The following is a 26,314-nucleotide window of genomic DNA, read 5'->3' as shown; positions in this document are numbered from 1 at the left end:
AATCACCAACGCCAGATTTGAGGTCAAGAAGAGAAAAAGATCCAATCTCCAGACCGGATTGCTGAGTTCAAAACCCCCCCTCTTACCTGATCTGTACATTGCCTTCGCTTTTGGTATGTGAATGGAAGCTTGCATGTCCCAGGCTCATTTTTGTTTTTTTGTGTGCCTAAGATACACCATTATGAGGTCGGGCTCTGCCCGTAACCATCAAAGACCCAGATTGGAGAAATAAATCGTAGAAGCATTGTGTCGGGGTCACACAATACAGGATATGGAACAAAGGGAAGGAGGGCTATCGGATCATTTGAGACAAGTCATGGACTTGTTTACTCAAGGTTCTTGAAATAAGCCTTGGCCATCTCATAAGAGGTCCAGCAAATAGCCGTGCTGGGCATGGTGGAGATGATCCGGGGTCGCATACCACGCAGGAAACCAGACCAGCCGAACTGACGCTTGATGATGGAGGCGGCATTAAAAAGACCCTTGGCGGAGCGGATTTCCTCGTTCTCAGCGAGACCACGAGTCTGGAGGAGCGTTTTCACAACATCGAGGGGAGTAGTGATACCCGCAGCAAAGGCACCAGCAAGACCACCGGCCATGCAGTGGGTGAGCGGGTCATATTCCTGCTTCGGGTTCATGAACTTGGAGAGGGACTCGTAGGCGACAAATTGTGTGGCAGTGAAGGGTACAGTCATGCAGAGGGTGGTGGGATAGGAGAGGTAGAAGGCCTGGAGACCCTCGGTGCGGTAGAGAGTTTTAGCGCATTGCAGCAGACTCTTGTGAACGGATCCGTGAACTTGCATTCGTTGCTTAATCACTGTTTTGGTCTTAGCGCTTATGTCCGAAATAGAGCGAAAATAACGTTGTTTTCAAGCACTTACCATCGAATGGGTTCATCAGCGCATCGCTGGCAATAGTGGCGGACGCACCACTCAGAGCTAAATTCAACCCCGTTAGTTATGCTAAACCCCCATTTTTCTTTCAACCCCAGAAGTGAACAAACGACATACCAGCAGCGAGAGGATGGTGTCCATCGTCCACATTACCACCAGCCATCTCCTTCACCATCTCATATGTTCCAAAGTACACCGCGTGTGCCGGACCTGAATATCTTGATATCAGCCACCAATTTCCCATTACGCGTCCATTTAATCAGAAACCTACCCGCGCCCACAATCACACTGGAAACACCCTTCCATAGTGTCCGCCAGCCCTCAATCCGATAAATGGTTGAAACCGCGTTGGTCAAACCCGTGTACAGACCACCGGTCGAAGGGTGCAGGATTTGCATGCGGGTCTAGCGATGAAGAAACCCCGTCAGCAACCCCAACACCAACAAAAATCAACTTTTCAGAACAGTACGCACCTTGAGCAAGTCTACTGGATACATCACAGAGTGTTCCTGATTAATCCGATCAGCCAAAACCCTTCTCCCATCTCACGTCATGGACCGCGTCCATCCCGCCTGGTTGCACCTACCGCAATTCCTGCAAAAGCACCCGCGAGCATGTTGCGGCCGAGGCCATAGTTTGAAGGGAGCGCTTCATAACTAAAGTTGCAAATCCTGTCAGCTTCCATCGTCACCAGGCATGGAGCTGGGGTAGAACTGGGATGTGATGATTCCCTGTCTCCGGGACATATAATGACGCCGGCTCAGCCGGGCGGAGACCGGCAGGGAATGGCATAGAGAGCAAAACTTGCTGATGCATCAATGATCTCTAGGCAGAAACACCAATGCTATCTCCGTGTAGCGCATGCCATCCCGTGCCAGCGCGCCCGGATGGAGAATCAAATCCGAGCCCCGAGCCCGAGCCCGCGGAGGAATCACGGAGTTACCTACTCGAATTCTAGCTCCTCAACATTGTCTGGAGCCGCCATGGAGCTCCGCTAGCCCAAGGCGCAGCTGGCGCAAGTAAAAAAGAGTGGAGAGAAAGGGACCGCGGTGGTGGTTGGAGGTGACGGTCGTGACAGAGGTGTTGGAGAAAAAAGGTTGTGAGGATCGAGATAAAATGGGGTTCTCCGGGGAGCCAAAACAGGGACCAGGGGGCGTCGCTCTTTTGGTTTGTCCGATTGAACAAGTCTATGTTGTCGCCCTGATGTATATGGGGAAACCAGATGTAGAGAGTAGAAGAAAAGTTTGGCCAAATAATTTCTTTAGATAATGAACGGCGCTAAGGAAATTATTGTTCATGATCGGGACCGACCTTCGCCGGATTCCACACCGACCCATTCCTTGTGAAGAGTCCCATATCCCCGTATACACCCTTGGCATAATTTATTCTTTTGCGCTTGCTTTTTAATCTACAAGGTCTGGCTACCTAGCTGTTGGAACTGGTCTTTTTCCGTGTTATTTGACCAGTTTCTTTGACTGTCTCTACGGATTACTCAGAAACCATGCCTAGAACAAGATCCATCCGATGACGGAGCTTTGTCCACGAACGGGTATTGTATGTACCAAACATCTCAAATACATGAGGTACTTCAACCGCGCAGCCAAAATAGCCGGGACGCCCAAGTACCCCCCTGTCTCACCTCGCGTAATATTTATCAATCTGATAAGCCCTTTAATCAATTTTGCCCCTTCGATCGGGAACTAGTGTCCTGGGCGAAGCAGCAGACAAGTGGACCGGAGAACACGGGAACCGCTGGTCGCCATTGACATTCGAGAAGGGAAGCCGTCTTCTATGGGGTATCGATGATCACCGTTAATCTGTCCCGGGTAAAGGGGGTCTGGACATGACCACAGTATCATCAATTTAGCGCAATACTTTGGATGGCCGATGCTACCTGTCAGTTGAATCTTACTACTGAGATATGAATGTACCAACTTTCCCTTGAAAATGTCTTCTTCATGCCTTGAGGTTTGGAATACGAGGTTCTAGAAAGTGAACCACGCGACTCGTCCGGCCGCCCTGCCGAGGTCCGGGTGGGCTTCAGGCCGTCCAAACTAAACTCTTCATGTCCCGTACGCAAGTGCCAATGATTCGTTGCTAAGGCCCACCATATCCCCTGCAGCGTGCAGTCTAAAAAGGAGTAGTCGGGCGTAGGGAGGAATGTTACAGATGAACACCGTACACAGTTTAATCAGGTCGTCCGGGTCGGGTGAAACTACTAGAAAGGGGAAACTTACAGGGCCCAAGAGGAAAAAAAACTCGGCTTTATATGGCTGCCGGATGCCGGCTATTTTATCTGATTCTAAAGCGCACGGCTCTCCATCGGAGTGCTATTGTTGGGACGGATTTTGTTCCTTACGTATACCTCACCGAGCCTTATCCGGGGCCTCCGGTTAAAGAGCCGCGGATCGTGATGCAGATCTGCGTTTTCCAAGGCAACAATTAGCTTGAAAGTTTGGGGATTTACGAGAGACATTTCATTATTTTATGTTCTTAACATATAGCCATAGTCTCAAAATCATTGTCAATGTGTCTCTACTTGGGATTTTGTGAACTTCAGAATCCACAGGGATTCTCCAGGAAGCTTTATAACGAACTGTTCGTCATGTGGTCACGTGTGGGTTAATATAACTAACTGGGGGTTTGGCAGATCTAGAGGCACAGCACATACTCTCTGTATCCAGATGGTCACCTAGTGATCAACTGAGAATGCAATACCCAAAACCTTGAGAATGGAGATCAAAATGCCTCATTTTTGAAGCATAACAGGACTACGCGTGAGAGAATCGGTATTCATAAATTCTGTGACCACGAAGGTCGTGTTCGACGATGGTAGGCGAATGACCATGATCACGTTTCCTACGTCGATACCTAGTATCAAGTGTCAAGATGCTGGCTATAGCCGTTCCAAGTACTGAAAATAAAGACTCAATGCAATAAATAGATTCGCTATCTGGCTATGAAAGTAAAAGGCTGATATTTGGCCAAGGTAAACCCAACACAGTAAGATCTCAACAACACCACATGCGCCGCAGCCTCGAGGAAATGGGGAGAATGTAAAGGAGTAGATAATCTGGCCAGGGAGTGTGAGAAATTTCATATCTGGCAGACAGATAAAAGGCAGGAAGAAGGTTCATTCACGTCGTCAAAAACTCGGAGAGGTTGATGGGGTTGTGTTACCACTCAATATTGAACGACCATTCGCCTATGTCATATTAGCATAGATAATTTCAAGGTTTCGACGGGAAGAAAACAAGGTATCGATTGAGACTCACCATTCTTCAAGTTCTCAGCAGTGTCACTTAATAAGATTACCCGGCGTTTGTTACAGTAGGCGGTTTTGTCCAGAATATCAACTTTCAGCTCGGCCAGCTCTGAGACAGGCTTCTCGAACATTTCACTCAGACTCTCGACTGCCATTTCCAAGTCCTTCTGGTTATCCTCGAAGATCTCGGTAAGATTGTTTCGGGCAAGGTAGAAGGCGAATGCGTACGTCCATTTCAAGGTCTGGCGACACTGTTGTAATGCTTGTGAGGCTGTGTCGAGGAACTGGACTTCAATCCAGGAGAGACCTGACGTCGATTGAAGGCTGGTCATCTTCTTTTCGGTCTTAAGATACAAGTCCTTGTCCAACTTGGCAGACTGCTCGTGGTTGGCATATCGGTTATAATAATGCAAGTATCGCTCCAGTGATTGCCGTGATTTGGCCTGGGCACCTCGGGCATCTGACCCAGACTTTTCTTCGTACCTGCTACAATTGTACCAGCTGGTGCCATGTTCGGACCAGAGACCCATACACATCCAGCAGAACTCGTGTTTGCATTTGCGGCAGGTCATGTGGTTACAGCCACCGTTCTTCTCGATCGTCGACGCGCACTTTGGACACTCCTTGGTGTTGGCAGAGATCCAGTTGGCCGTTTCGGAATCATCCTCGCACTTCTGCAACCACATCTTGACTAGTGCGCAGGGTGTGGGTTGATGGTCGGTGATAGCGCAACCGAAACAGAACTCGTGTTTGCATAAACAGCGAACTGTCGGCACGATGCGGCGGAGCTCTCGGGTTTTGACAGGGCAGTCGATCGCATACTCGCAGTTCGGAGCTGGGCACCATCGCAGGTTATCCTTGTTATCCACATACGTACGTGTAAGGAGTGTTCGATATCTGGCAGGGTTTGTGTCAGCGAGGCTCTTACCCATCACTTATAAGAAAACATGACTCACCGGCCCTTGAGATCGTCCGTCACAAGCAAGTCCAGCGATTTTGAGTCCACGATGCGATGACAGTTATCACCAGGACACTCGATACGAGCCGCCTCGCCTTCATCCTTGATCTTGCCAGCCAGGTAATGACGGTAGCAGTCGACGCAAAACCTATGACCACATCGCATCGCATATGTCTCAAGATCCGCCCCATCCTCACAGCAGATGTCACACATAAAATCAGGCACCACCTCCGTCTTCGCAGTGCCCTCAAAATTAGTCCCCAGTCCAGCTTCCTCTAGCGTCTCTTCCGGATGTTCCATATACCCCTCGATTAATTTCTCTTGCTTCCATCGTCCAAACCGTAACAGAATAGCAGCTGACTCTGGTGGCAAGCCGAGGATAGCGGAGACCTCGTTAATCTGCACTGACTGTTCACGCTCGATATCCGATGTGTCCAAAACTTTAAACTCGACTTCATATGGTTTTCGTTTCTGCTTGATGAGGTCTTTATCGTCAGAGAAGCCGGTATCGAGATCGCCAAAGTCGACTACATGCGAGAACAAAGAGTCAGTCATCGAACAAGGGAGGGAGGAGGCATCCAAGCGTAAAACTCGTAAATCATTCATTCACATACCTTCTCCTAGACTTTCATCGTCACTGCCTTGTGTGTCGAGAAAATCATCACCAGATGAGACATCGCTCATGAAATCATCGTCAGAATCCATGCTGCCTGTTGTGGTCGCGGGCGTCGCGATTTCCCTCTTGTTAAGACAAACTAGGCTCTTCCCCGAGTTACCAGACTCGGGAGACTCTGTCGAGATAGGTAGGGTAGAGCGGTTCTTGTCGGTGTTGGATGTAGCCCTGGTGCTGGGCCGATCGGAAGCAGTGGCGTTCCCGGTGTGGGCAGCCTTGGTGGCGGATTTGGGGAGAGGCTGGTTGTCGTCCGCAATCGCCGCCTCGGCCGCCTTTCTCTTCCGCGTGGAGGGAGGCGTGATGAAAAGGGGGGCGGCAGATTGCCGGCGGGGATTTAGAGGGGGTAGGGCGGGTTTTAACAAAGGGCTCTTGTTGGAGCCACAACGTCACCAGGAAAAATCACTCGGAGGGGGACGGAGTGGGGAAAGGGTGCGATCGAGCGGAACCGTCGATTACTACATGTTTTGGTCCGGGACGGCATTCAGCGTTTAGGTTCGGGGGATTTGCTATGTTTGTTCTACTTCTGACTGATCATCACCAAACTAGGCATCTACAGCATCATGGAAATAGGAAAGATTGCTTGGGCTGGAATTATTGCCTAGTGACCCGCCTAACTTGTGATGGTCAACAATGACATGCAGATCCTACCTCAGGTATGATTGGTCCAATCGGCCACTATTGCCTAGGCTGACGGAACTAGATACGATAGATTGTTTCAGAACCTTGGGAATCGAGTCGTCGGGTTTCGAGTCAGTTTTCAAATGTAGAATGACTAGACATAGCACTAGGCATCTACAATGCTAACAAGGTCAACTACACATGTTATATATGCGAGCCCTAAGGGTTAAAGTCTATACTCAAATACGCAAATACGTAGCAATCCTGAATTTTAAATTCTCATGAATCCATAATTTAGCATGACATAGGATGGGTGGTATATAACCTCTACTCATCATCACTTTCCTCCTCCTCAGAGTCCTCCTCTTCACTGCTTTCCTCCTCCGCTTCCGCCAACCAGTTCACGAACTGCTGTGCCTGGCTGCGGACATTTCGCATCTCCTCAGTCGCACTAGACCGCTCATCATTCCACCACTGATCATATGCCTCCTCATCCACAAGCTCAAGATCATAAAGGACCTTGGCAGCGAAAAGCAGGATATTAGCACCCTTGCTCCGGTGCACCAGATCTTGCTGTAATTGAAGCAGCAAATCAACCTGGTCTTTCTTCTCAGATTTGTTCCGGTCAAAGAGTGTCCGGTCCACAACTTCCCGGTATGTGGAGAAAAGATCGTGGACCACCTCGCTGGCATTCTTGCCATTCTCCATGACCTGTTGGACGTGCTTCATGAATGAGGAGACGATGGCGCGTCGGACTTGGTTGTCTGAGGCGTTTGCTGTCATACGGAGACTGACAAGTTCGAGTTGGACGACGTCGGCGGTAACTCCTTCGCGGATACTTTCAAAGATACTGGCGGAGGCGTCATGGTGGAAGTTGTCTTGTTCTTCCCCATCGGAGAAACTGCTTCGCCCGGAACGAGGCCAGGAGCCGTCGGAAATTTCAGAGGACAGGGTCGAAATGGAGGCAGAGGAGAGTGATAGACCGGGCATGCGGTATACGAGGCCAGATGAGGCAACACTGACGATCTCTTCATCATCTTCTTCGTCTTCACCTTGGATGAACTCACGGCCTTCGCCGTCAGCTCCAACCACCTTGGCGTCGGTGATCGCTTCGCTGCCGTCTCGTGGAACAGTAGTGATTCGTTTCCCGCTCTCGACTGTTACGCCGTCGGCAATCTTGACACCGAAGGACAAAAGAGCACCGGCCTTAACCTTGCAGTTCTTGCCAACGACGACGCCATCGGCGATGATAGCTCCCTGAACATCTGTGTTATCGCCAATAGAAACGTTATCCCAGATGTAGGCGCCTTCCAACTTGACGTTGCGGCCGATCTTGCAGTTCCGGCCGAGCACGGTGTTCCGAACTGTTGTCTTGTCGCCAATACTAGTGCTCTTGCCGATGACTGTGCGGCGGCCGATCACGCATGACCGTGCCAATGTGACACCTTTCTCTTGATACAAGCTGCCCTTTCGAAGGTCATAGCTATGGCCGGGGAGTAGGTTGGTGTCAGGACACAATGGGTATGTCCACCGGGAAATAATGTCTTTGCTGACGGCATCGTATGCCTTCAAATTCCTTACCCGTGCGGCGTAGTGATCCTTGATGATGTATGTGTGGAGAGTCTTGCCGTTCAGCTCGTAGTCCTTAAGAACACCGAACAGATAGTGCTTGCGAGGAGATTGGTAGTCGAAGCTATCAGACCACAAGCTCAGCACGTCGGGAGTGCAAATATCAATGCTACAGTCGATCAGGTCTTGACGGATATCCAGCTCTGGGTGGGTCATGAGGAGTTCAGTGTCGATAGTGAGGCGAGCAGGGTTCTCGTCCGAGTTGTGATCGATCTCCTCGTAGTGGAGACAGCGGTCTTTGGTGGGATCGATGACGAAGACTGGCGAGACGGATGACGCTTTGGTGCGATGATCCCGTCCGGCTTCCCGGAGGACCATGGTCATGATAGCGTTCTTGTCGGTGGCACGACGAGCTCGGTGCTTGTTTAGTGCACCTTCGATGGGCATGTTGCTAATCACGTCGCCGCTGACGACAATGAAATCACCAGTGATAAGGTGCTTTCCATCGAGATCACGCATGACATCACCAACGGACGCGGAGGTCGATTTGAGGAATGTAAATTGCTTGAATGGAGAGGAAGGTCCTCTCCATTTTGAGGCACTGATCATAGCTCCGTTAGCCACCTAGACTGGAGATCGTACTTGTGGGGCGTGCGTACTCGATGTATTTCTCTAGGATGTCCGAGTGTTTCCCTCCATAAAGAAAAACCTCCTCCACGCCTGCATTTGCCAAAAATTCTAGGGTATATTCAATGATGGGAGTGTTGGCCAACGGCAGAAGGCACTAAACGATCCGGTCAGCTCTGTATCTCGATTTCTTTTAAAGAGTATCCTCTTCAACCGGTGGATCGGGTAGATATCGTACGCGAGGCTTCTCAAGAGTGAATGGCTCAAATCGTGGCTCAAAGGTATCCGCAAGAACCTACTCGTAGATAAAAAGTTAGCCGCAAAGAAACAAGCATAAAGCGGAGCATGTTTAGACCATGTTCTCACGTACCACAGCCTGCAGTGTCTCCTCTACTTCATCCGCAGTATTTCCCTTAGGCTTTGAGCCTCCACCCTTTTGCTTAGCACCCATTGCAAGCAGATCCTGAGAAGCGTTAATCCAGTTGTATCGAGGAAGTCGGTTCCGCGGAGATCGTGTATGGTGGACCTGGAGGGGTCAGGAAATATCATACCTGGTACCGGAATTAACCACAGGGACTAGGAGATACCGAGAAAAATCCGCAATGTCTGTTCTATGCTGCCGTGGGTCCTATGCAGGGTCGTCGCGATGCCTTTGATCAAAGGCACAAAAAACCCCGCCAAGCCTCGGTGACTCCCACTTTGTGTTTGGGCTGTTTGCATTGGTTCGTGGGCTAGATAACGTGACTTGACTGTGGCTAATGTGTGGCACAGTTAGGATCTCACCAGCCACATTGATTCCCGCCACATAACTCCATCTTCAAGAAAGGCCCGTGAATTTTCGTGAATGTGTGATATGGTATTGAGCTTGTCATTCTGAATGCTGGAAATTACTCAGCTAGCCCAATTACCGAACAATTACCATGACCCCTTGTCACAGTTAATACAGGTGTACAATACTCCAAAGCACTATAAAAAGAACAATGAAGCAAACTCAGCATCAGCCAAGACAAGGTTAAATCTTAATCCCACCTCCTGGACACCCCTGCATCAATGTCAGCCAAAGCCGTGGAAAAAGCAAACAAGGAAACGTCACTGGGCAGCCCTGTATAGGACGAATGCTCTTCCGAGGGTGGACCCACTTACGAGCCAAGGCGTACAATCCTGGAAAATCCCCGCGGGCCCAGGCCCTCCTAGACCTGCAATAAACGTGTCGACTATTATAGATGCCGGTCTAGACTCTCAGCCCTTACGATCGCGTGTTCGTCCGTCGAGCGGGAGGCGCGTTTGTGGGTACCTTAACCTCATTACCAAGCTTATGATGAAAGAGAGAGGTTGTTCTACGGACTGCACATTTCCTTGGGGATGGATTGGACGTGCCACCTCCCTAATCGGGCAACGAAGGCTTCAAGCCATGGATCAATTGTTAAACCTCGGACAGTTGATGATGTGTACACATGAAAAGTTCCCCTACATGCTCATTCTATCCAGGGAACAATGGTGGATCCCCCATTCTCTTCCCCTGTACCAATTTAGGAGTCCGTAACATAGGTAATTTCGGAGCCAAATGAAGAAAGGAAAGAAGGCCGTCCAAAAAAGAAAATATATCGTGTAAATATGTACCTGTCGAAACAAGGGTGGGTAAAGAAAAATTTGTCATTTCCCTTGCCAATAGCAGTCACCAGATTGGTAATGTATATCAAAAATAGAAAGATCCAAAGTAGAAAACGTGAATAAGCACAAAATTCGCCTCCCAGATAAATTGAGCCTGAAAGAAAACGCCATGACCTGTAGAAATAGGCAGAAGACCGCGATCGACGCAAACCTCCGGGGAAGCGCAAGCAATGTACGATTTGAAGACCTCATTATAAACAGTGGGAATCGTAAAGTAAATAGACAGGCGGAGAGGATGTTGAGGTGGATGGTAGAGCAAAGGAGTAAAGGATGTAAGAATGTTTTAGACAGGCCGCCCGGCTTGTACTGCCATCATCGGCTGGGGCTGGGCGTACATGCGCTGTCGTTTGGCCATGTTTTGCTGATTCTCTGCCGCATTAGACATGTCAGACATCTGTCGACGGTGCGGTGGGCGAACCGGGGCACCGGTGGAAGGTACGGCAACCGGCGGAGCAGGGAACTGGACGCCATTTGGGTCAACAGCGTATGCCGCTGGAGGCGCTGGCGCTGAGGCAACATATTGTCCTTGAATGGCAGGCATGTTTGGTGGAACTGCCTGCATGCCTTGGAACTGGCTAGGTGATTGCCAGTTGTTCATGGATCCTGCGGGTGATTGGCCGGGTGAGCTATCTTCTTTGATAGATTGTGTAGCTGATGTCTGAGAAGGCATTGTGACGGCAACCGGGGCCGGTGGACCCTCAATGCCTTGGGGCATTGTCTTGAGATGGGTCAAATGAGTCTCGAGCATGTCGAGAAGACTCTTGCGAGTAAATGGCTTGGGTAAGACATCATTCATTCCTATCGCGCATTAGTCAAGTTCCGAAAGAACGAGTCAATCTAATCTTACCATGTTGGTAGTATAATTGAATGTCGTCACTGCGAATGTTCGAGGTCATAGCAATGATAGGAGTCTGATCAAACTGGCGGATCAAATGACAGGCTGAAACACCATCCAGATTGGGCATAATAATATCCATCAGAATCAAATCGTACTTTGAACCACCCTGCATTTTGTTCACTGCTTCCAAGCCATCGAACTGTGGGAAGTGTTAGCCGCTATGCAGAGTTGGCAAAATTGGAACACAACATACTGCAGTGTCAATGACACAAGAGAAAGAATATAAGAATTTGCCGCCAATTTGCCGGCAGGTCGCATCATCTTCAACCAACAAGATTCGAGGGCTGCGCATCCAGCCAGGATCCACGTTGGTACTTTTCTTCCGATTTTCTGGCTGTTGTCGGCGAGCCTCGGCAGTGTCAACCTCAGTCTTGGTGGGCATCGGGTACGGAACATTGTTGATGTGCTCGCTATACATAGGATCGATGCCGTTCGTGGCACCGACGGGGTATACCACTTGTTCCAAATCATTGCCCATTTTCGGGTAGACCATCGCTGAGTTGGGTGGTACAGTAGTTGCCGGTCGAATCATCCCATTCCGGGGCGCATCCATTGTGGGCGTGGCGATCGGTGCCGCACCAGCTGCCTTCTGAGGATCGTTTGCTGCATCCATGTTCGGCAAGTTGAACTGGATCTCTGCGTTCATGTCATTCAACAATTTCGAGGCTTGTTGTAGTGGTGAGGATGGTTCGTCATCCACCGCTCCCACCTGTCCCATTGGGCTCATAGTCGAGCCCTGTCCTTGGAACCCAACGGCCTTGCTGTCTCGACGCTGGCGCGCATCCACCGAAAGCAAGTAGGTCATGACCTGGTGAATGACATTCTCATGATTTAACACGGTCTTTTGTACTCGCATCACTTCCTGCAACATGAGCTGATGGTCCACGGTGAGCTGGGCATATCGGTCCGAAAGATGCTGGATCTGCTGTTGCTGCGCGAGGATCTGCTGGTTAAGCAGATCAATCTGTTGAGTGGGAGCGGAGTCGTCATTGCTCTGGGCCTGCTTGCGGGGAGCGGGAGCTTTGCGGCGAATATTGTCGAGGGAATCCTTGCTGTTGGCACGGAACTCGGGGTGTTTGAATTCCCACGCCTAGCGGGTACATCAGTATCGAGGGAGTTAGGATTGGGACTAGACCGGTGAAGACCTACATTCTGGCCATACGGTGACTGTCCATTCTCCTCGTTATTCTGTCGGACTTTGTGAAAATCGTATTTGTTAAGCTGGCGCACAAAACTGGCGAAGTTGCTGTGCTTGAAGTGTTTCGGGAGAATAGTCTTGGTAAATTTCTCGCACTGGGGGGTACCGGTTAGCTACACAGTGCGACCACACTGAACCACGGGCGCATTTACCTCTAGGACCACGAAGCTATCCCCTTCATCGCCCCAGCGCACAATGGACGCGTAGGAGGGGTCCTCCAGCATTCTAGTCGCATAGTGGGTTAGATTTGTCGATCGCGAGATTGTGTTCTTCGTGGCGTTGGGATATAAGGCGAGAAAGGGTGGATGGAAGGAGAGTAGAGGGGTTCCAAGGAGGACTCACTTATACAGCTTGCGCACCTAATCATTTTTATTAGCATTAGAATCTCTCAAGATGACCTGTGTATCGCGAGACTCACAAAATCGCTGGAGTTGCCCGCGGGGGCGGCATTCGAGGTCTGGCCTGGGCCATCCATGGCTAACCGGGTCGCGACCGGTCGAACGAACGGGCTTGACCTGACAGATAGTATCTAACCGATATACTAAGGAAACGAGAGTTCAGGGTGGATGTAAGTGAAATGCACCCTACTCGAAGGAAGAAAAAGAAAAACCACTCTGGCCAAACAAGATCAGAGAAAAAAAAAAAAGAACTGGGGATTTGAAGAACGCAGAATGGGTACCGCCCAGTTACCAGTTTTGGCGGTAGAGCCATGTACCAAAGTTACTGCGCAGGTACGGACATGGTACATGTCCCGTATTTGCGTATTTAAAGTGGTTTCCCAACTATACTTGGATCGTTCTGTACTTAATTCCTTAATTCTCTTGAATGGTCATGTAAGGAGTTCTATAACCCTAAAACACCCTCGTTCTGCCCTGAACGAGGGGGCGAAAGCAACATTCCGCGGTGTTTGCGTTCCCCCTCCCCCCAAGAAGTCCACAGCGAATCAAGGTTAAAAACCCTGCTCCTCTATCTACAATACAGTATGGCAGCATGAACGTCAGTGCACAGAGGGGCATGCATCAACCGGGGTATAATCGTTTTAGGTACTTCAAGTACTTATTTCGGTCCATGAAGACAATAGTAATAAACACAAAAAAAAAAAAGAAAAAGGTAAAAATGAGGAAAAGATGCCAAGAAACCTCCCCAATGAGACACTCAAGAGGGGAAGAGCAACTCTGCTCCACCAACAGACTTTGGGACCCTAGGGAACTGTGGCCCACCCCATGTTCCCACACGCGTACAACACACCATTGTTCCCACTATGCGTTGGCTTTGCAAAAATCAGACAAAGAGGGGATGGGAAACGGAAACCCAAAAAAGGCACGTCCGAGATCGAGGTTCGATTCGTAGGAAATCGACGCCAACTCAACCATTAGATGACAATAGGGTGAACTTGCGGCTTTTCTCGCCGAACCGGTTCGTTCCTAGTCTCGGGAGGGATTCGGAGTTATTGATAGATGAAGCTCGGACATATGTCGAGCATATTATATTGAAGGGAATTAATTAATTAGAGTTATCCCAATACGATGCACAGAAATACCCTTATGCGAAATAGTGGAAATAGTGGACTGGGGTTCCAACGCTCATGCAGCTCGGCGCCGACGTCGTAGACCCTCGCTTTGTAATCGCCAGTACCACGCGAGGATTGGTCATTTCCCTATGGGGTTAATCTTTGCTGAACGAAGACCTATCAAAGGCCAGGAGTTATCTGAACGGTCTGAATGAGTACCCCGGAGTATAAGTACGATCCCCGGATTCATCGAGGTGAGCATTCCACAGTGTTAGTATTTCGAGATTTCAACCAGAGGAACAAAATTCAAGATGTCCACGGAGTATATAGAGAGGTCACAATCGCAATGTCAGCTCCCAACAGTAGAAATGCCATCTGATACCTAAGAGACTACGGCATGGGTGTCTGTACGATCTCGATTTTCTACGAAGCTAAGACCCTTGGACCCGTGTGGCATCAAGTGGCTGAATCTAGCCCAGGATAAGGCCAATACCTGCCCCTACTACGCTGTAGGTAGCATGGATATCAACCTTGGGCACTTCATATGGTGGTAGCCGTCAGGAGAGAAAGTTGCCTATCGTCCATTAATTCCCTGAAATTCAAATCGTGATATCATGTGGAACTTATATTCTTGTGATAAATACCAACCTTGGAACTTGCCTTTGAGCTGTGGCGTCCATTTTCTAGCTATTGTTGAGTCCAATTCGCATAGGGCTTTTCGCAGTCCACGCTAAACAATATTTCTTGTTCTATTCCAAATGTGAGATCAAACTCGACTCCTGCGAAGTTTTATCGAAATTCAATCAAGGCACTGACGTCGAGGCGTGTTCGAATAGACATGTATCAATTGACTGCATTTGGCCACCACTCCAAGACATCTGCAGATACAGGGAGCTTGAGGCTTAGCCCAGTAACACGAACCGCAAAAGACATGCGTCATAGCAGATGTAATAAAGATAATAAACAAGGTTAACATATCTATAAATCTCGACCCCCTGAGAGATTTTCCCCTATACATTGACATCAATTCGTGTGTCATAGCGCGAATATAGCGCGAATGAAGATCGGCACAACGTTTGCCGCAGTCGGCCATGACGAAATCCCCGAAGCTCCCAGCACATCGCCCTTCTTTTTCTACCCACCTAACCAACCTGACAACTCTACACCCTGTCTTTACCCGAACCTCAACCCCTCCACGATGTTCGCCGCTCGCCGCTTCGCTACCAATGTTCCCCGCATCCGGGCCCAGGCTGCCTTCTTCCACAAGACTGCGCCCGCCTTCGTCCAGAAGGGCGATGCTATCCCCGACCTGAATGTTCTCGTTGAGAACTCCCCCGGCAACCAGGTCAACCTCGCCAAGGAGCTTAAGGGCAAGGGTGTTATTGTCGGCGTTCCAGCTGCTTTTAGTACGTGGTCGGACACACAAAAACAGACCAAACAGAGCTTCGACTGACTGTTTTTCTAGGCCCCGCCTGCTCCAGCACCCACGTCCCCGGCTTCATCAACCACCCTAAGCTCAAGGAGGCCGGTCAGGTCTTTGTCGTCGCCGTCAACGACCCATTCGTGTAAGAAGCAACAATGGCATGCTACCCGAGAGCAAGCTAACGCGTCAAATACCACAGCACCAAGGCTTGGGCCGAGTCCCTTGACCCCAACGGCAAGAGCGGCGTACGTGATAATTGATCTATCTGTGGTGGAATCATTGACTAACATACCTATCAGATCCGCTTCCTGGGTGACCCGACCGCCAAATTCAGCGAGGCTCTTGACCTGACCTTCGACAGCACCGCCATCTTCGGCAACATCCGTAGTAAGCGCTATGCTCTGCTCGTCGAGGACGGCAAGGTGAAGGAGGCCTTTGTGGAGCCCGACAACGCCGGTCTCAATGGTAAGTTGATACCTTCAATCGCCGTGGGTCATTCACTAACTGGGTTATCAATTAGTCTCCGCTGCCGAGAAGGTTCTCGCTTAAAGGATTAGATTCGACAACAATATATAACATATCATGGGTCTGTTTCTCGTCCCCTTGCATATATAGCAGGATACCAAAGGACTTCATATTACATAACATGAGCGAATTCGTCAACGCTAGCGCAAGTAGTCCGCGGCTAGCAGTAGGTGCAGAGCCCAGACCTTCAATCTGGCCCTCGCTTACATTATTTTCTGATTGTCATGTTAAATCGTATGATATGATTGGGCCAAAGGTTCCATCCAATTTTGAAGAGGACATTTCGTTGCCGTGTAGCGTGGAAACCGTATGATTTCGCTTCAACAGGGCCATCTATCAAACAATAAACAGATCCATCTTCAAGCCGGGGAAGCATAACATATGCAGCCTAATGTGGTAACAAAGTGCTTGTCATCAGTGCCACGTGAGGTGAACGGCTGCCTAAGAAGGACACTGCACTGACGCGGCCCCTTGCCACAGATGTGGCGGTGATCTGACAGAGCAATGAATCGACAAGGTGAAACAAGTGCAAGAAAGTGAACCCTGCAGATCTGGGATTGGACCAATGTACCGGTGAGAGAATGATTGGTTTTCCTTTTCTTTTTCCTTTTTGTTTTTATTTTATTTCATTTTTCTAACGGTGGATTTGTGGCTGTAAGTGGATCTGTTGTTGTGGACTGTAGACTAACCGTCCCCAAGGTTGAACTTGGATGGGAACATAAAAAAACAATTCAAGATTGAGAAACAAATGTAAATAGAAGAAGTAGAATTGAGAATGATATGCAAGTCAATGTGTCAAGAGGGTCCAGGTTGATCCACCAAGACTAACAATAACTAACGCTTCGTCATTGCCAAGACTGTCTCTTCCCCCCGATCCAGCCACGGTCCCCTCTCCCGCGACCATCTCTCCTTCTTCATTCCTATCTGCTAAAATCTTTGCTTTCCTTCAATTCTTTGAACTTTTCCCGTGGCTGGTCCGCTCTCATCCCATCCCACTAAACGCACCAGCGAATCCTCGACCCCTTGAGCATCGCCTGACTCCCGCCTTGGGCCGCTATCCGGAGCCCTGAGACCGAGTGGGCTGTGAGAGCTTGGCAAGACACTTTGCTCCAGAATCCCACCCATCTGATCGGGTTTCATACCGCGACTTCCTATTCCCCTAAATTTCGCTTATCTGCGACTCTCGCGGCTATACCGGCACCATGTCCAAGGTCGTGCGCAGCGTCAAGAACGTCACAAAGGGATACTCTTCTGTGCAGGTCAAGGTTCGGAATGGTACGTCTGGCTTCTTCGGGGCTATCTGAAGGTCTCAAGAGGTCTCCTATAGTCCTATAGGAATCGCGATCATCGTGCAGCTATGCAGCATTGATTTGTCACGATCTCCTTTTTTTCGACGTCTGCGCCGATGACGGGCCGGATTCCACCATATCGCGCGCTTTCGACTTGATGAACTGTATGCTAACTGTGGTTTTCTTTCTTTCTAGCCACAAGTAATGATCCATGGGGCCCAACGGGTACCGACATGTCCGAAATTGCGGCCATGACTTTCGGGAGGTAGGTTGGCCGACGGTCTGATAGACATACGGAGGCTAACATCAGCGCATAGCCCGAACGAGTTCTACGAGATCATGGATATGCTCGACAAGCGTCTTAACGACAAAGGAAAGAACTGGCGCCACGTGCTCAAGTCGTTGAAAGTCCTGGACTATTGTCTCCACGAGGGCTCGGAGTTAGTGGTTACGTGGGCTCGGAAGAACGTCTATATTATTAAGACGCTTCGCGAGTTCCAGTACGTTGATGAAGAAAGCCGGGATGTGGGTCAGAATGGTGGGTTTTCTTCTACTTGTTTTTCAATGGTGGTATTGACAATGGCGCAGTTCGTGTGGCCGCAAAGGAGCTTACTGCGCTCGTTCTGGACGAGGATCGCCTGCGCAGTGAACGATCCGATCGCAAGCTTTGGAAGACTCGTGTCAGCGGACTTGATGAGGGACAGGGCTTTGGCAATGAGCCTCCGCGCCGGGAGCGACGAAGACGCCAGGGTTCCGATGAAGATGATACCGAATACCGCCTAGCCATCGAAGCTAGCAAGGCCGAAGCCGAGGAAGAGCGCCGACGACGCGCCAAGGAATCGTCGAACCAGGGAGAGGACGAGGACCTTGCAAAAGCCATCAAGCTCAGCCAGGAAGAGGAGGAGCTGCGGAGGCGGGAGTTGGAGCAAAGCAATGCGCACGCACTCTTCGACGACACTACCCCGGCCCAGGTTCAGCCCACTGGCTACAACCAAGGTTATCAGCAACAGAGCGCGGTGGACTGGTTCGGTAACCCGATCAATGCCCAGCAGCAACAGCCCATGACGACCGGTTACCTGAACAACCAATATGCGCAACCCACTGGATTCCAGAACCAGCCTACTGGCTTGAACCCATATAACACCAATGGCTACCAGCAACCCTCTGCTTTTGATCAGAACCCCTACGGACAGCCCCAAGCCCTTCAATCTCAGCACACTGCCTTCCACACCAACAACCCATACGGAACCAACCAGGACCCGATGGCGCAGATGCAACACATGAACTACCAGCAGCAACAACAGCCACAGCAGCAGTCACAGGAGAATTATCTCTCCGCTGGAAGCAACAATCCATGGTCTGGGAACCAACCTGCTGATGCACTGAAGCCTACCCCAACGGGCTCGAACAACCCATTCGCTGCGCGCACTCAACCTCAGTATAACAGCCAGCCGCATTCTACAGGACCGCCATCTCTCAACACTCTTGCAGAGGATCGTGCAACGAACCAGTTCAACAACCCAATTACCCAATTCTCTCGAACCAACCAGCCTGCCCAGCCTAACCCGATCGCCAACTTTCAAATTCCCCAGCCGCCTAAGAGCACTCCTCCGTCCTCAGACCCTCACCACGCCCGCCTAAACGCACTCCTTGCAAGCGGCGAGGGCCAGGATACCTTTGGCAACGTTGGAGATCTCCGTATTCCAGCGCAGCACACTGCACCTGGCACATTCGTCAACTCTGCCGGCCAGGGCTTAGACCGTCTGCATGCTACGCAGACGGGCAACAATCCTTTCTTCGGCCAGCAGTACACCGGTGTGCCCCAACAGACCGGCTTCGTGCAGCAACAGCAGCCTAATAGCAACCCCTGGGGAGCCCAACAACAGCCCCAGCACGGCGGCGGCAGCCTGATCGACCTGTGATCGTATTTTCCTATCCTCGGTGGACTCTAGTCTCGTCTACTTCGCTAACCCTTATGAACTGGGATTGCCGATACCTCTTTTGTTTTTTTTGTTGCCCTTGAAGTTCGTCGTCCCTTGCTCTTTTCTTTTGACGTATCACATGTCCTTTCACGGACAGCAATTGCATTGTGAAGCCAAATACTCAGGACCTGGGACTTCTCATCCCTACACTCTCCCCCTCTTTCCCTCGGTCTCTTTTTTTCTGTCTCTCATACACTCCGTTTCTCATTTGTCGCCGCTTTGTCGTTTAGGATATCCTTCTCACTTCCACATATTTGAATTTTCTTTTTTTCTTTGATACACTTGTAAATCTCAAAATTGCAATCAGCCGATTTGTTGGAATTCATTCGGCCGTACTCATTTTGTCATAGCTGAGCCGGAATTGGTAATGGATGTAGATCCGGGGTTTGGGGTATATCTTCGGTTGATGCCCGGCGGTATCTCTGCCAGACCTCGGGTATGTATCTACAGTTCATGATCCATGTCTCCGAGGTTGGGAACTCGCAGTTCTCATTCTTCTTTACCTGTAGAGTAACGGTTTTATCAATGGATTCCCTGCACCTCATGCACATACTATGCAGTACCCTACCTAGCCCGGCTGAACTATCCATCCCAAATCTCCGTCAACATCCAAACTTGAACGAAACAACACCACTTAAGCAACGTAGTACCCCGCGTAGCCTGCAAGAATGATGTATTTACCCCATCGGGATTCACAAAATCGGGATTTGACCATCAGTGGGTACATATGCGGGGTTCGGACTTTGGCCAGAGGATTCAGGTCATGAAACCTCGATTCCTGTATTTATCCCTGCAGAAACACCGGGGCATATTCAAGCTTGATCATTGTTCAACATCTTCCCAAGGCTCGTTGGTTCATCGAAATGGTCTCTGCTAATCCCGCTGCCCTGCTCGCTTCGGCAGCCATTCCGGCTTTCCGATGTCCCCCAGGCACGAAGATGTATATCTTAAATCTGGGGATGCTGGAAGCGGATGAATCCTGGTTGGTTCCGGTCTGCCTCTGTTACTCTCTGTGATATGTCTGACTTTTACCGTAGGATCCTTCGGGGCGCCAATGCAAGCTTGTTGAGTAATCCGAATCCGGTGAATAAACGACGTCAACTTGTGCTTCTATCGGCCTTGATAGAGTATCCTGGCGTGGGACTTATTCTTTATGAAACCGGCTGTGCGGAGGATATCGAGGTGGTATGTTCACGTTCAAGTTCATGCCAAGGTTGTTAATTCAAGTTTTCCAATATGTTGGCTGATTCTCTATAGAAATGGCCCGCTCCAGTCACGGACGTCTTCCCTCGAGTCGAATATGCCGATGTCCATAAATTGCCGGCGGCTATCAAGGCCACCGGACATGATATCAAAGATGTCAAAGCTGTTATTATTGGTCATCTCCATTTGGATCATGCAGGTGGACTTGAACATTTTATTGGCACTGATGTCCCGATCTGGGTGCATGAAGAGGAATTTAAACATGCCTGTTGGGCTATTGGTACTGGAGCAGACCTGGGTGTTTATCTTGGACATTATATGTCGTTGGAAAAGCTTAACTGGCAGACGTTCACGGAGTCTTCGCTGGATCTGTTTCAGGGGATTACTTTGCATCATTCGCCGGGACATACGCCGGGTTTGTGTATTATGCAGGTTAATCTGGAGAAAGATGGGACTTTTATTTGGACGACGGATCAGTTTCATGTTGTGGAGAATTATGAACTTGGGCATCCGCATGGTGGGTTGGCTAGGGATCATACTGCGTGGCATCGTAGCCTCAACATGATTCGGAGGCTTCAGCGGTTGTTTAATGCGAGGTTGATCTTTGGTCATGATAAAGATGTTGCTCAGAAGTTGATGAGCGAGAAAAGCTTCTTTGAGTGAGGCTTCTGGTCATTTCTAAATGAAGGATTCGAATCTCAAGAGCTTTGTTTGAGAAGGCTACTTTTTGAAGGTTTGTGTGGAGAGGAGTAGGTAGCATGTCGGCTAGATCCAATTCAGTTCCCATGAACCGCTTTTTCTATTTTATGTCACATATAGTCATTACTGAGCGACTAAGCAAGCCAGACCATGATTCCATAAGGATCACGATCGGCCTCGCTAACAGAAACCTCGACACTGGCATCTTGGTATACCTCCTGAGAGCCAGTAGCAGCCCCACCTTGCTTGGAGATTTCTTGGACGGCCTGGAGAGCTGCCTTTCTGTCACTTTGCCAAGTCTGTGACACTTCACGAAGGAGCTGGTTCCGCATGACGGCACAGAGATATCCGCGCTCAGAGTTGGAGTGAGCCAACGAGATAACGACTGAACCCTTCTCTGTAGCCGCAAGAGCCTCGTGATGGCTCATTTCCCCAGTGAAAAGGAGATCAGGGATTTCGTTCCCACGAAGAAGAACCCCAGAGCCGGACCCAGGGCACATACCCACAGTACGAATACGAATGTCGTTGATCGACTGGCCCTGGGGAGTCGCAATGGGAATTCCACCCGGGAGACCCACACCACGGCCAATGTGGTCAATTAGTGTCGTGAGAGGCTGGGCTTCATTGAAGGTCACCAAGCGACCTGCACCGGCATCTTCGAAGCCTTCGGGGATAGAAGCCGGAGGCGAGGGGTGAATTGTAGATCGGGTGTGGGGTATTTGCTGAGAAAGGCTTGCTGATGCTGCATTGGGGACGAGCTCAGGTTGGGGGTAAGTAGGTGCTGAGTACAAAGTGGATGCACATTCTGTGACTGAGGACTGCGGCTTAAAGTCGGACTTGAATGTGCCAGTCACTACGTCACAGAGCCAGTCAGCCATACCACCGGGAACGGTGTCGACGGCAGTATGAGGGGAGTAGACACTGATGCCATGCTGGGCAAGTCGCAATAGAGATCTTTGTTGGGTATCTTCGAGAGTAAGGGACTTCAGACCACGGAAAATGATTGGGTCTGAGACAATCTTAGCAAAGTCTGTTGTTTGAAATTGACAGGTCACACCCCTCGAGAGATCGGTCCAGCTAAGGGATGTCAAGGGGGAAATGAATAGGAGACATACGGTAGGCCACAATGGCTGAATCCTGGCGCCGAATTGCTTCATCTGCAACCGCTGTTGTCAGATCAATGGCCAGCAGCACGGAGTTCTTCTGGCGCCGTGATGGCTCAAATGGAGCTTCCAGAAGTACTAGAGAAAACGGGTTAGTTTGTTCCAATTGATGCACAATAAATGCTGGGTCGTTCAACCTACATCCAGTGTTGTCGAAGCTCTTATCGGCCAATGCCTCGGGGTACCTATGCATAGCGGGTCAAAAGAGCTCAAATTGCGGGGAGCTATGATTGCACGAACAGCTTCCTCATAGAGCTGACCACGGCCCGAGTAAAGGGCGAGCAAGAAGGAGTGGTAGACATAGTGGAATAGCTTCGTAGACCAAAACGTAAAGAATTCATGGAACCAAAAACAATTCTGCAAAGGAAGGACAGGTACAGATCTAAAAAGAAAGTGGAAACAGTGACGCTATCGAAACCTATCAGCACGTGAACTGCAAGTATGTCGGATAATCTATCCACCCGTCTATAGTCCGACACCAGCCACAGCGGCTGAATTTGTAATACAGATGAACCTCATCAATTCACTTTCCATCCGGTGGCTCGACTAACTCTTCAATCTTCGCTCTGATCGCGCTTGATGTTCTCCCGCACTTCCTATTCCACTGTCTTGAGAGGCTGTAGCTATCTCCTCCGTCCGGTCCCACAGCGCGCCGCCTTTTCCCTCTCCGCGCGTTCCTTCTCCGCCGTCAACGCTGCCATGGCCGACACCTCGGGTATCACTGCGGACTCGCTGAAGCTCAAGCTGCTTGATCAGCTGCAGGCGCAACACGTTGAGATTGAAGATCTATCGGGTAGGAATTGGACATCGAATCCTTTGTCTGTTGAGCCTGAATGCTGATCATATTTGCTTTTTGTATAGGCGGCTGTGGTCAGGCTTTCCAGGCAGTGATTGTCTCCCCGCAGTTCGAGAGTAAGAACATGCTTGCGCGCCACCGTCTCGTTAACTCCGTTCTGAAGGCTGAGATCGCGGCTATTCACGCTTGGACTCCCAAGTGCTACACTCCCGAGCAGTGGCAGGCACTCCAGCAGTAAAAAAAAAAAAAAAAACATTAGACAACAGTCATAATTGATATGGGGAGGGAGATGGTATGGCCTGGGAATCTGATCTGTGATGAGATTCGCATATTAGCCCGTTCAACTTTGAAAGCCCCGTTTTTGCGAAACTTGTTTTGATGATACCTTGGGATAGTAGGCACAGCCATGGTGCCGACTGTCGGGATTTGTGTATGATAGAGCTTAATGTCCATTAATGTCTTTACAAAAGTACAAAGAACATTTCTTGGATAAAAGTATCATGTAGAGTATATAAAAACTTGTAGCAGAGAATAAAACCAAAGTAGGTCCCATACTTCCGACGTCAATTGTTATGAGGAAAAGCTTACAGGATCCTGATTTTATTCACATTGTTATAGTCACTTTCATGGTTGCTCGCCTCAGGAGACATTTGTGATATCCTTACAGCTTTCCCGTAAGTTTTCTTCGAATCTATGCTGCTCTTCCAATGTCGAGCCAATTATTCCCTCGATTTCCCCTGCAATGGTGCCAGCAAGAACACCCACGCCTATAATACCACCATCGCTAGCCTCTCGAAGGAAAATGCTCTTGCCTTCACTTTGTGGCCCTGCACTGATGATAAGTCGATCAATATAACGTTGAATGGTGTGTTTGTAGTATGGGTAGTGCTGTATAACACCACCAGACACCGCCACAACTAGCTCTTCGGGCCCGTTTTGCCAACCTGATGTTGAAGACCCAAATTCCGGATCCTGATTTTCCTGGTTCGCAACCTGTAATTTATCCATGCTAGCTGTCGGAGAATCTGTAGACTCCGTGTCTTGCAGCCGGATCTCGCGGGTGCAAGCAAGAAGTCCAACTGTTGCGGCCGCAATCAAGGCTGCCGACCGATCCTGTACTGCAGCTGCAATGGAGCGAATATGTCCTGCATACTCAGTTGTCCATTCCCAGTCGCTGGATTCTGGCGCTGGAAGTTGCTGCGATAGTTCCTTTGCGAGTTGTTCGTCGGAATAGCTCGATGCTACCACCAGGGACAGGAAATCTGTCGTCAAAGTGTACTCCTCCACTAGCTTCGCGGGCAATGAAGACCGAGGAACTGCCTTTGTTTCATGGAACCAATCATAGCATATAATGCGCACTAGTTCGCCGATATACCGACCGCCCACCATATACTCCAGCGGCTGGAATCCCGGGCGGTTGGAGTGGGCCTCGAGCTCGGCATCCCACTTGTTCACGATTTTCAACTCTTCCAGTGGTTTGCTTGCACCTCGGAGCGTCCACTCAGTAGAAACAATCGTCTCATCTGCATCGGGGTCTTTTTCGCGAATATATTGGATTTTAGCTTCTTGGAGATCGGCAAATTTCATAGGCACGGCTGAATTACAGCCTGCACCTACGATGAGGCCCATGACGACCCGAGTATTAGGAAGAGTGCGGACCGAATATGCCAGCGAAGCAAATGTAGCAATCGTATCATTAGTCATGACGGTAATCTTGAGTTTTGGGAGACAGTATTTCTTCTGTCGTTTTGCGGGCATCTCAGCAGGATCCTCATCAGAGCGCCTGGTATGACACTCGTAACCATCAAGAAGTGCTTGTCGCAGATTTAGAGAGGATTTCAGCGTAAATCCTTTCCCTGTAGGCATAAGGATAGCCTCATTGAGAAACTTTTGCCTACAACGGGTGTTAATTCCCCTCATATGGAAAGCGGGACGTAGCGAGGGACATTACTTGATTGGGAAACAGAATGAAATGCCCATCGTGATTTCAGAGGGCGTATCGTCTTTGGAATTGGCCAAGTCATCATGGATAACCTCCGCAATACAATCCCCAATCCAAGAAAACAAAGAGTCAGCCTGGTCTTGGCGCATGCGATTCTCGATGGGCCATGCTTTCTCTAGCGTACGCCGAACATGGGAGTGTTTCTCTACTTGCTCTTCGCCCAGTAGGTCGATGAATGCCACCCGAAGATAGAATAAACCGAGATACACGGCCAGATAGCGTCCCTTTTCGCGCCCAGTGGGCAAACGTGTGGTGGCAGTGGGGAAGAATTGCTCCGAGGAGTCGGCCGCCAATGCACGATATGTGACAGACAGACGGTATGACAAGCGGTAGAGCCTATCGAACTCGATCTTTAGTGGCTGGAGGAAATTTTGCAATGCAGGGTCTGATCTGGCCATGGTGATGTGCAATTGGTGGCAACCCTGGTGCCTGAAGGCATAATGATGTTGCATGTCGGTCTCACTCCAGTTTATCCGTGGGATTTCCCCGGATGACGGGAGCGGGAGTTCAACCAATCATGTCGAAAATCTAATCTATAAGAGCAGCCATCATTATTACGGTATTTAGAGCAATTATTTCGCGATCTATTCTTTCCTCAATGTTTGACGAAATACCAAGTGTTCATCGGCTCCTTATGTATGAACCTTGAAGCCAGCCTCAGTCATCCCTGAATGATAGCTCCACGGCACAAGAGATCGATATGCTGTCTTTCAAGAAACACCTCCGTCAGTATGGGGGAAGGACAGATGATGTTCAATCCCAGGTCGAGGCTACAAGTGCCTCGGTGGATCTAGAGAGACAGCACTTCCAAGACTTCTTGAACAGACTAGTGCAAATGAAAATGGGACTGGAAGACGTCCACCTTTAAGAATTTGTTCTAGGTTGGCGTCTGCCCGTCCATCAAGCTAACCATCTTTAAAGTAATCTCTGTCTATCTTCCTCCTTGACACACTTATCATCAACTTGATCATACTGATCAACAAGGTCTCTTCGCTTGCCTCGACGACTTTAAGGTATGTTTACGATGCGCATGCTCCGTGCCTCACTAACCGTTCAGACCATCAAAGTTCTCCTCCTGAATGACCCCCTTCCACAATCTGCTGAGAGGCCACTCTCCCTCCTGGGGCTGCTCGTCCTCCTAGCTTGAGAGCGCAGTCCTTGAGCTTATCGCCGGCATCAAAGCAAATACAATTACCTTTTCCTCCGTCCTTTCATTGTGATGTGGAGGCACAAACCACAGCTTCACGACGAGAGACGTGTGATAAAGAAGCACCGGCCAACAAACACCTTGTTGCTCAAGTCCTCTTTGAGCAGCTATCACGTATCTAACCAGTCTACGTGTCAGGGCAAAT

At 49.7% G+C, this 26,314-nt stretch overlaps 9 protein-coding genes across 9 annotated transcripts; 4 read left to right on the top strand and 5 right to left on the bottom strand.

Moving 5' to 3' along the window:
* Positions 1 to 326: 326 nt before the first annotated feature.
* On the bottom strand, positions 327 to 1,899 carry mrsA (putative mitochondrial carrier protein; the record flags this gene model as incomplete). Its single annotated transcript, XM_057121512.1, has 7 exons — positions 1,841 to 1,899; positions 1,480 to 1,549; positions 1,367 to 1,402; positions 1,165 to 1,297; positions 1,011 to 1,103; positions 882 to 938; positions 327 to 817 (listed from the first exon to the last, which is right to left on the bottom strand). The coding sequence occupies exons 1-7, from the start codon at positions 1,876 to 1,878 to the stop codon at positions 327 to 329; spliced, it is 918 nt and encodes a 305-aa protein (XP_056967266.1). The 5' UTR covers positions 1,879 to 1,899.
* Positions 1,900 to 4,069: 2,170 nt separating this feature from the next.
* Positions 4,070 to 9,054, bottom strand: N7484_011124 (uncharacterized protein; the record flags this gene model as incomplete). The annotated part of the gene is made up of 8 exons (XM_057121511.1): positions 4,070 to 4,098; positions 4,169 to 5,055; positions 5,115 to 5,643; positions 5,731 to 6,155; positions 6,739 to 8,577; positions 8,636 to 8,760; positions 8,842 to 8,898; positions 8,974 to 9,054. The coding sequence occupies 8 exons, from the start codon at positions 9,052 to 9,054 to the stop codon at positions 4,070 to 4,072; spliced, it is 3,972 nt and encodes a 1,323-aa protein (XP_056967265.1).
* A 1,503-nt stretch (positions 9,055 to 10,557) lies between these two features.
* Positions 10,558 to 12,845, bottom strand: skn7 (uncharacterized protein; the record flags this gene model as incomplete). Its single annotated transcript, XM_057121510.1, has 7 exons — positions 10,558 to 11,072; positions 11,122 to 11,311; positions 11,366 to 12,262; positions 12,322 to 12,465; positions 12,523 to 12,595; positions 12,713 to 12,729; positions 12,789 to 12,845. The coding sequence occupies 7 exons, from the start codon at positions 12,843 to 12,845 to the stop codon at positions 10,558 to 10,560; spliced, it is 1,893 nt and encodes a 630-aa protein (XP_056967264.1).
* A 2,092-nt stretch (positions 12,846 to 14,937) lies between these two features.
* N7484_011122 (peroxiredoxin family protein) lies at positions 14,938 to 15,852 on the top strand (the record flags this gene model as incomplete). Its single annotated transcript, XM_057121509.1, has 5 exons — positions 14,938 to 15,286; positions 15,346 to 15,445; positions 15,503 to 15,548; positions 15,603 to 15,768; positions 15,824 to 15,852. 5 exons carry the CDS (start codon positions 14,938 to 14,940, stop codon positions 15,850 to 15,852), a joined length of 690 nt encoding a protein of 229 aa, XP_056967263.1.
* A 1,178-nt stretch (positions 15,853 to 17,030) lies between these two features.
* On the top strand, positions 17,031 to 19,039 carry N7484_011121 (epsin; the record flags this gene model as incomplete). The annotated part of the gene is made up of 4 exons (XM_057121508.1): positions 17,031 to 17,103; positions 17,313 to 17,382; positions 17,435 to 17,655; positions 17,706 to 19,039. 4 exons carry the CDS (start codon positions 17,031 to 17,033, stop codon positions 19,037 to 19,039), a joined length of 1,698 nt encoding a protein of 565 aa, XP_056967262.1.
* Positions 19,040 to 19,962: 923 nt separating this feature from the next.
* N7484_011120 (N-acyl homoserine lactonase family protein) lies at positions 19,963 to 20,965 on the top strand (the record flags this gene model as incomplete). Its single annotated transcript, XM_057121507.1, has 3 exons — positions 19,963 to 20,081; positions 20,137 to 20,284; positions 20,357 to 20,965. 3 exons carry the CDS (start codon positions 19,963 to 19,965, stop codon positions 20,963 to 20,965), a joined length of 876 nt encoding a protein of 291 aa, XP_056967261.1.
* A 170-nt stretch (positions 20,966 to 21,135) lies between these two features.
* Positions 21,136 to 22,466, bottom strand: N7484_011119 (Nif3-like dinuclear metal center hexameric protein; the record flags this gene model as incomplete). The annotated part of the gene is made up of 4 exons (XM_057121506.1): positions 21,136 to 22,010; positions 22,117 to 22,242; positions 22,306 to 22,349; positions 22,405 to 22,466. The coding sequence occupies 4 exons, from the start codon at positions 22,464 to 22,466 to the stop codon at positions 21,136 to 21,138; spliced, it is 1,107 nt and encodes a 368-aa protein (XP_056967260.1).
* A 277-nt stretch (positions 22,467 to 22,743) lies between these two features.
* N7484_011118 (BolA family protein) lies at positions 22,744 to 23,198 on the top strand (the record flags this gene model as incomplete). The annotated part of the gene is made up of 2 exons (XM_057121505.1): positions 22,744 to 22,957; positions 23,026 to 23,198. 2 exons carry the CDS (start codon positions 22,744 to 22,746, stop codon positions 23,196 to 23,198), a joined length of 387 nt encoding a protein of 128 aa, XP_056967259.1.
* A 401-nt stretch (positions 23,199 to 23,599) lies between these two features.
* On the bottom strand, positions 23,600 to 25,360 carry N7484_011117 (hexokinase family protein; the record flags this gene model as incomplete). Its single annotated transcript, XM_057121504.1, has 2 exons — positions 23,600 to 24,854; positions 24,912 to 25,360. 2 exons carry the CDS (start codon positions 25,358 to 25,360, stop codon positions 23,600 to 23,602), a joined length of 1,704 nt encoding a protein of 567 aa, XP_056967258.1.
* Positions 25,361 to 26,314: the final 954 nt, after the last annotated feature.

The sequence above is a fragment of the Penicillium longicatenatum genome (assembly GCF_028827895.1).
Source record: "Penicillium longicatenatum strain IBT 33135 chromosome Unknown contig_7_segment0_segment0, whole genome shotgun sequence".
Lineage (NCBI taxonomy): Eukaryota > Fungi > Ascomycota > Eurotiomycetes > Eurotiales > Aspergillaceae > Penicillium > Penicillium longicatenatum.
The sequence above is the reverse complement of the archived record's forward strand: the minus strand, read 5'-3'. Positions and strand labels throughout refer to the sequence as shown.